General features: G+C 43.3%; 1 protein-coding gene across 1 annotated transcript in view; it reads left to right on the top strand.

The window, feature by feature from the left end:
- Positions 1-545: 545 nt before the first annotated feature.
- LOC138799372 (hexokinase HKDC1-like) overlaps positions 546-9,619 on the top strand; it is a 33,995-nt gene continuing 24,921 nt past the window's right edge. The window contains exons 1-4 of the mRNA XM_069980431.1: positions 546-719; positions 3,892-4,054; positions 6,654-6,802; positions 6,951-7,067. Of these exons, the coding sequence (XP_069836532.1) occupies positions 657-719; positions 3,892-4,054; positions 6,654-6,802; positions 6,951-7,067 (492 nt within the window). The 5' untranslated portion in view covers positions 546-656. The remainder of the gene's footprint in view (positions 720-3,891; positions 4,055-6,653; positions 6,803-6,950; positions 7,068-9,619) is intronic.

Here is a 9,619-nt window from a genome sequence, read left to right as displayed (position 1 = left end):
AACAGATCATAAAGGAAAGACTGAGATTTTGTCTCTTCTTAAATCCTTTCCTGGCGCTGCCTTCAAAAATCTGTCAGATAAATCTCTGTGTAAAGGCACTCTTAGTCCTGAAGGGTTATACAAGTGGCTGCTGCCTGTTTCGGTCACACCCTGTGCTCCAGCAAGGACATAGTTAATCCTGGATGTGTTCCTCCAGGCTTCATTCTGCTAATTCTTGTTACTCTTCAGGTTCTGCTACTAAGACCTCTTACCCTGAGCCCTTGCATGAGAGTCTGTTCACCCTGCAACCTTGGCTGAAAGCTCTAAGACTCTGTGTGTGCTTCATCTACAGCGTCCATAGCTGCCACCTCCAGATTTCTGGTCCCATCTGGTACTGAACATCCTGCAGACCTTACACCATGCATTTCTGTGCTGTACATGGACCCTAAGACTGTCTGCTGTGACTCATTCTATGGAGCTTAATCAATATCTAGTCCCAGCAATAAACCAAGAAAAGAGTGTTAATGATTGAACCAGCATAGTGAATCACTGCAGCCTTTGTCTTCATGTTTTCCCAGTCTTGTTGTAGCAGTTGGACGTGACCGGACTCTTGTGCTATATGAACTTCATAAGAACTTTTCTTTCCTAGAAAATAATTTTATATACTTTGGTTTAAAATGCTGGCTGTACATTTAGTGTCGTTTTGGTTCACGAAACTAAAAGAAGATCAGATAAAGAAGGTAAGCAATGTTATTCCTTGTTCACTTGTTAACGTATTGATCATTTCTAAGGTGGGACTAGTATTCGTGAACACCTGTGTTTTCATTGATTAACTAATACCAAATGCTTGATTAGTTTTGCTTAGGCTGGGATAACGCCTAGGTTTTTGCAATCCGTTTTTTGCAAAAAAAAACAAAACAAAAAACAAATGGATGCGTGTGTGTGCATCCGTTTTGATGTGTTTTTCCATTGAATTCCATTAAAAAAACATATCAAAACGGATCCTTTTTTTTTTAACTAACACAAAAATGAGGTTGACTACGTTTTTGTGTACATTAAGAAAAAACAATCCATTTTGATCCTTTTTTTTAATAATGGAATTCAATGGAAAAACTGATCAAAACGGATGCATACACAAAAATGTAGTGTGAACCCCGCCTTAGATCTTAGATTATATGCCACCTCTTTACATTACAGGCCATAGTCAGCCGCTCATATTCCTGCCGTCAAGACATCAGGTGTCTCAGAAAATGGTCATTGGATTTTTAAAGCCAAAGCTAGGAAACATGGTTTTTTATGTAATTCTTGTATACACATTGGGGAGTAATTTGGTGTTCCAGCTATATTTGTGCTAAATAATTCATTCGGCTTTAACTACATAAACAACCCTTAATACCTGCATGTCTGTTGCAGGCTACTAATAAGAGAGAACATAGTAATTCTCTGCCTATTTTAGCTGGCAGAACAAATTCTTTATATATCAATAAGTGTTATTGTCCTTTTCCTGGTAAGCCGTCATGTGGACCGAGCAAGGGATAATCACCTGATGTCTGAATTCTTTCCAAGGGCTCAACAACAAAAAGTACTGAAAACACTACAGAGATTTAGGCTCAAGTTGAAATGATAGTAAAACACAGTTGGTAAGAAACATCTAATCCTGCTGGAGATTCGTCTGTGAAATAATGCATGGTGGCTCAGTATTTGGCACTGGGGTCCTGTATGGATGGAGGTTGTATGTTCTGCGTCTGTCTGTGAGGATTTCTGTTCTCATGTAACAGGGAACCTGTCATTAATTTTTTGCCGCCCGAATCACGTACAGCATGAAATGCCGACAGGCTACTTATATGATTCACTCTGAGCAGCTGTGCCATTTCAGAGTAATCAGAGCTGTAACCACAGCCGACATGGGTCTCCAAGTCATTGGGGCAGTCCTCCATGTTTATGTATATGGGGATCAATCAGGATAAGGGACTGCTTCATATTTTCCAGTATCCAAAACCACCACATATCACTTAGTTCACCAAATTCTTGTTTCCATCTCTTCCAATTACTAAACTCTTCCCCATAACTGTATAATAAAAACGCATAGATCCATGACAAAGATAGATACTTGTGAAATTGAAGTGATAGTGACATTAGCATAGAAGGTGATTACACCATAGTGGTGGCCACCCCTCTCTCAAGTAGCTTGATCTCCGTCCAGCTCTTGGTCAAAGCAATGCAAACCCAATGTCAGTGGGTTGTTCTTAAATAGTAGGGAGTGATAGTCGCATATCTAACCTATGTGGAGTCCATTCTCAACAAGAATTTCATGTGTTCCAAATGTCTCTATACCTTCATGCATTGCCTTGCTGTCATCTGAATGACAAAACTACTAAGCGCTTCAGGCTGGTTTAACACTGGCTAAAATTTAGTCAGATGTTAGCTGTGAGCCAACGGAATTTCATGAAATTCATACTTAGCATTTTATTTTTCTGTGATGTTTTTCTCTCCTCTCCTTTTTTTGGCTCTGTAGCAGTTTTTCTAAAGCACAGCATGGTGAATGTTTAGCTTTTTTTAAAAAAACTATGGTGTTTCTGTGCCATAGAGATCAAGGGGATTTCTTCTGTCTACAAATATTTAAATACCGAAAAGACTTTATCCTTTCCTAACAGCACTTCTGCATGACATTGTCAGATACAATTTAAAGCTATATATCACATTTATTTATCCTTTTAGGGACAAGCCTTTTTATGATTATGTTGGGGTCATTTTGTAAATTGATGATAGACTGGTGGTCTTCTGTGGTCAAGTTGAACCTCTTTTGGAAGGTCTATATGTAGTCAGTAAGGAGCCATATTAAAAAAAAAAAAACAAAAAAAAAAACAGTAGACAAAGTATTTTTGCCTACAGCACATAATGGTACCTGACCATACAGGAAAGCTCAGCATTCCAGTGGTAGAATTAGGTGAGAGGTCATCCACCATCCACAACAGAGCACAAAAATTCCACTAAAGGGATACTTGTGGTGATATAAATGCTATCAGACTCAATGCACATAGAGCCATAATTAAACAAACATGATCAGTATGATCCTATAGGTAAGTGTAGAGGGTACCAGATGATTTGGTGATTTTAAAAAAAATTGAGGAAAAAAAGTAGTGTGAACCCAACCTAAGGGGTGTGTCTCAATAAGCATTGCACATTAGGAGGGCGTTTCTTGGAGTGAGTGAGTCATTGCCATAAACATGGAACAAGGGTATAAAAAAGGTTTGTGCCAGATAAAGAGTTCATGAGTAATACATATACCCTCTAGAACAATAGTGTGCGAACATCTGTCCACTTATTCCCACATGATTGAACTTGATATATATATTTTTTTTTTAAAGGCTATGGGTCCTCTTTAATAAATGATGCAAATCTTGTAGAATGTTCATGTTTTTTATTTTTAAATATTTTCTGGTGATTTAGGTTTCTGCTCTGGGTTACATCTATATGTACTGGCCATTCTGAAATCTGGAATAGTTTGGATACTCAGTGTTGTTAATGATCGTAATATTTTTCACATCTATTTTACTAGAACAAGATAGATCTGGATCACTATTCAGACAGTTTTTTTTTTTTAAATTAATCAAACCGCTAATTAGAACTTTGAATGATTCTGAATTTATAACAAAGCTGGCAAGCATGTGCTATACATATAGAATTAAATCTGGGGAGCATTATGAATACATATTTTAAAAGGAGTTTTTGAAATGATAGTTACCCTTTAAGTAACCCTTGCTAAACACACACAGACAAGTAATCCATTATTATTCATTCCAATGAAGCGTAAAGTGAGACCCTGTGCAGCCATCATAGTGGCTATGTCCTGATGACTGATAACATACTGATTTATTGTGAACAATTCTGTTTGTAACTATACACATACAGGTTGACCGATTCTTGTACCATATGCGTCTGTCAGATGAAACCTTGTTGGATATTATGGCACGTTTCCAAGCAGAGATGGAGAAAGGCCTGAAGAAAGATACAAACCCAACATCCGCAGTCAAGATGTTACCGACATATGTCAGGTCAACTCCTGATGGATCTGGTAAGTCCATCAATTCTACAAAGCTGGGTAACCCCATCGAAGGGAAGCTCTCAGCTCTGTATTATTTTCAGAAATTGTGTAATTGAGGCCGTGACACAAAGGCAGGGCTCCAGACTAAAAAATTTACCTAGGAGCCATTGGCTCCTAACCTGAAAAATTTAGGCGCCAAATAGAATATTTGGTCGCCAACATTTTAAACCATGTAAAATTAATGTTATGTTACATGGGACTTACTGTGTGCAGAGGCCACGGCAGCCTCCTCCTCCTTTAGATTCTCTCTTTTCTTAGTTTGAAAATGTTCAACATGGAAACTTGCAACCTGACAACCATATACAGTCTGACAACCATATACAGTCTGACAACCATATACAGTCTGACTCAGTACTTCAGCTTCACTTGGCTAGCCTTTTAATGAGGCTTACTCTTCTGAACTTGAACTTAAAGGGAACCTGTTGACCCCCGTGCCAGGGTGACAGGCTCCCAACCCCCCGTTAGAGCCCCCTATACTCACCTCATCGCGCCGGATCCCGCTTCTGAAGATGGTCGGGTCACGGAGATCTCAGCCGCTGCAGCCCGGCGCGCGCGCTGAGAGATGAGTCCAACGCTCAGAGAATGACAGGAGAGTCCAGCGCTCCGTCATTCTCTATGAGTGTTGGACTCATCTCTCAGTGTGCGCGCCGGGCTGCAGCGGCTGAGATCTCCGTGACCCGACCATCTTCAGAAGCGGGACCTGGCGCGATGAGGTGAGTATAGGGGGCTCTAACGGGGGGTTGGGAGCCTGTCACCCCGGCACGGGGGGTGACAGGTTCCCTTTAAAAGCTTGCAACAGTCTATACATACTGAGCTAGACTTATGACTGCAGCCATAGTGACCCCCCCACAAGATGAGTATATAGATAGATATATCTCTCACCTAGTGACTAATGCAAGTGACCCCCTACAATACAAACACCTGAGGGGCCCTGATAATAATAATTGTGCATATATCTATCTCCCAGTGTCTGCAGCCAGTTTGCCCTACACTTATAGATGACCCCCTCCCCTTATAGATGGCCCCCTCCTTTTATAGATGACCCCCTCTACCCCCATTATAGATGACCCCCTCCTCCCCCCCATTATAGATGCCCCCTTCTCCCCCCCATTATAGATGCCCCCTCTCCCCCCCATTATAGATGCCCCCTCTCCCCCCCCATTATAGATGCCCCCTCTCCCCCCCCATTATAGATGCCCCCTCCCCCCCCCATTATAGATGCCCCCTCTTCTCCCCCCCTTATAGATGACCCCCTCTACCCCCATTATAGATGCCCCCTCTCCCCCCCCATTATAGATGCCCCCTCTCCCCCCCCATTATAGATGCCCCCTCTCCCCCCCCATTATAGATGCCCCCTCCCCCCCCCCATTATAGATGCCCCCTCTTCTCCCCCCCTTATAGATGACCCCCTCTACCCCCATTATAGATGCCCCCTCCTCCCCCCCATTATAGATGCCCCCTCTTCTCCCCCCCATTATAGATGCCCCCTCTCCCCCCCCCATTATAGATGCCCCCTCTTCTCCCCCCCTTATAGATGACCCCCTCTACCCCATTATAGATGCCCCCTCCTCCCCCCATTATAGATGCCCCCTCTTCTCCCCCCCATTATAGATGCCCCCTCTCCCCCCCCATTATAGATGCCCCCTCTTCTCCCCCCTTTATAGATACCCCCTCCCCTTATAGATAGCCCCCTCTCCCCCCCTTGAACATGGCCCCTCTTCTCCCCCCATTATAGATGCCCCCCCTTCTCTTCCCCCCATTATAGATGCCCCCCCCCCTCCTCCTCTATGCTAAGCAGTATTTAAAAAAAACAAACACACAAACTCACCTGACAACCCGCTCCCCCGGCGATCCTCTTCTTCGGACGCTGTCCCTGGCTGATGCGCGGCTGCCGGGGGTGTCCCGTCCTATCCCCGGCAGCGCGGCGCATCAGTGAGCTCCCTGTACGCCGGGGCTGGGACTTCTGACACAGGAAGCGTCTCTGACGCGCGCTTCCTGTGCCGGAAGTCAGGGCCCCAGGCAGCTCACTGATGCGCCGCGCTGCCGGGGATAGGATGGGACACCCCCGGCAGCCGCGCATCAGCCGGGGACCGGACTTAGAGACAGCGCGCCGCCGCCGGGGCCAGTCGCAAATGGCGCCCAGATTAATAAATCTGGGCGCCATTTGCAAAATATTAGTCGCATTGGCGACCATTTTGGTCGCCATCTGGAGCCCTGCACAAAGGCACACCTTTCATGTCTCCTTTGCCTGCCTGCCATGCATGATTGGTGCACAGGACGTCAATCAGTCAAGGCAGAGAAAGCTGGTGGGGGGGAGGGGATGCACGCTGAGGCTTGGCAATGTATCCTTAAAGGGGTTTGCCACTTTATAGTAAAATTGATCAGCAGCTCCCTGTGTACCTCATAGAGCTAAGATCACACTACTCCGACATGGAGGAGCATGTGACCATGCCCCACCCCCAGTTCTATAAAACTGACAAATTTAAGAATTCTACTGCTCTATATTGGCATTGGTCCTGAAGACAAGGGCAAAACTAGTTATCAGCTTTCTCCATTCCCTGTCGTACAGAAAAGGGGGAATTCCTGGCTCTCGATCTTGGTGGTTCAAAATTCAAAATTCTTAAGGTAAAAGTAGCTGAAGACGGAAAGCAGAACGTTCAAATGGAAAGTCAGTTCTATCCAACTCCAGGTGAAATAATAAATGGAACCAACGCTGAAGTAAGTGTACATGTAATGTTCAATCTATGGAATAGTATATGTCAGTTACAATCACAGTCCGTGTCCTGCGAAATATATTTCTATATTACTGCCAACATTTACTGGAAAAATAAAATTCACAATGAAGACAATTTTATTACATTTGTAGCTCTTCGATCATGTGACAGACTGTCTGGGTGATTTTATGAAGAAAAGACAGATAACAGAAAAGATTCCATTGGGTTTTACCTTCTCATTTCCGTGCAAACAGACCAAACTTGATGAGGTAAGATATTACGTTTAAAAGACTTAACCATTAGGGTGTGTTTCTATGTTCAGATTTTTTATACAGTTTAAGGCTGGGTTCACACTATGTATATTTGAGGCTGTATTTGTGAGGCTGTATAGCAACCAAAACCAGGAGTGGATTGAAAACACAGAAAGGCTCTGTTCACATAATGTTGTAATTGAGTGGATGGCCGTCATTTAATGGCAAATTTTTGCTGTTATTTTAAAACAACGGCTGTTATATTGAAATAATAGCAGTTATTTACCATTATATGACGGCCATCCACTCAATTTCAACATTGTGTGAACAGAGCCTTTCTGTGTTTTCAATCCACTCCTGGTTTTGGTTGCTATGAGGACCTGACTTGAGGACCAAATACTGCCTGAAGTATACAGTGTGTGAACCCAGCTTTAGAAGCCAACGCCAGGAAGGGTTTTAAAAGTGGGTAAAGTCATAGGAGAGATTTATTAAGACTTCTTACACAGTGATCTTAACCCTCTCAGGGTTGGCCTAATTTTGGCCTTAGCGACAAGGGCCCATTTTTCAGTTCAATAAGTTTTTATCAAAGAATTTTTGAATACAAAATTGACAGACACATAGGAATACAGTACACAGGGTCAAAAACAGCATAACCATTGTAATGGAGTCCTGAAAGGCCGCCACTAAGGGCTGACTAGTAGTGGAACTGCATCGTCGTAGGCAAGTTAGAGGTGAAATACGTAATGAAACAAGGTACGAAACCTGGCAATGAGATAATAAGCTTTCAAGTCTGACAATTCAGACACATAATTCAGTGCAGTGATAACAAAAGACAGCTTATCAGGTAAGAGCCAGGTGAGAGGAAACACCACAAGACTGTTGAGGGACCGCTCGGGGGGGGAGGTGAGGGTTGTACACAGTGGGAGGAGGCTATCTACAGGAAAATTTCGAGTTCCTCATAGAGCCTAGCACAATAATGCGCTCATAAAGTAAAGTATTGTTAGGGGAAGCTATAACTTCAGATAAGAGCGAAGGAGTAGTTTTCCAATGCCTGGCTACTGCTATTTTGGAAATGGTCAGAAATTTGCAGCAAAACAGTCGAAGAGACCAATTTATGGGAACCAGTATCAGAGATTAAAGGAGATGTCTATATTTTCCCCAGTAGTCCCTGATGGACGCCCATGTCCAAAACACATATTAAAGGGTGCCTCCTTCAGAGCACAGCCGCCAGCACCGATCTGTGGAATCTGGGTAAATGACTGCTAGGCGGGCTGGCAGTACCAGCGAAGCATGATTTTTGCTGATACCACATGGGAGTTACACTTAAGAGTTTATGAATATTGCGAAAGCATGGGACCACTCAGAGCCTGAGAAAGTCAAACTGAAATCTTGTTCCCAGGACCTTAGCAGGTGGAGTTTATGAAACTGGGCGTCCATCCTGGCATACAAGAAACACAAACCCTTACCACCAACCACATAAAATTGAGCCACACCAGAATCATAAAACAAAGGGCCTATGTCAGGATGGGGAGGTAGGGATGAGACGAGACAATGGGCCCTGAGTCTGAACCCACCCACTGTCCCTACCTACTTGCCTCAAATAGCCCTAGGCAGCTGCGGACAACCACAAAGACGTGCCCTATACTGTATATAACACAGAACGAGACAGACAATCACAATACAGGAAAGTCAACAAGCCAAAGTCAGAACCAAACGAGCAATGCAGTACAAAATCAGGGAACAATCGGATAGTCAAAGGTTAGGCAGGAGGTCAGGTAACAAGTCGAGCAAGCAGAGGAATTAATTCATCGCCTCTATTATTATCCAGACCTGTTACGTATAATTAAGAAAATTGAGAGGGTCGACTGTCCGAAATGTGCAGAGCCTATTGTTAGCTATATTCACATGTTGTGGGGATGCTGCAAGCTACAAGAATTTTGGAGGGCGGTGGTATGGGAAGTAAATAACAGATTAGAAATTTCGCTTCCATAAGGTCCAGTTGTTATGATTTCAGGGGACAGCACGAATATACAGATGAAATTTAATCAAGTCATCAGTCACTCTTTCTGGCAAGACTTGTCACACTTAGGAAGTGGGTACAGACAGATGCCCCGGTAAAAGAGGAATAAATGTACTTGGTTAATAAGTTTAAACAATATGAGTACTTGTATTACACTGGAGGATCAAAGGGGAATAGGAAATATAAAGCTATTTGGGGCAAATGGGAAGAAGAAGGTTAATAGGTATAATGTTTTCTTTTTTTTTTTTGCTTTCTTTTCTTCTGCTCTTGTTCTCCTTGGGGGGGGGGGGGGTAGGATGGGTGATTGGGGTTGTAATTATGATATGTGGAAGTTTAGTTATGATAAATTTTAATAAAATAAAGATTATAAAAAAAAAAGGAAACAATCGGATAGTCAAAGGTCAGGTGAGAGGTCAGGTGACAAGTCGAGCAAGCAGAGGAATTAGGAACGGGGATCGCAGGAATAGACAGGGGGAGCTGGGATCAGGATATGAACCTTAATAGCCAGCAGAGAAGGACTGGCTCAGCTTTCTTTTATGAGAAACAAGAG

Source organism: Dendropsophus ebraccatus, chromosome 8 (genome assembly GCF_027789765.1).
Source record: "Dendropsophus ebraccatus isolate aDenEbr1 chromosome 8, aDenEbr1.pat, whole genome shotgun sequence".
Taxonomy (NCBI): Eukaryota; Metazoa; Chordata; class Amphibia; order Anura; family Hylidae; genus Dendropsophus; species Dendropsophus ebraccatus.
Note: the sequence above shows the minus strand (reverse complement) of the source record. Positions and strands in the feature narration are given on the sequence as shown.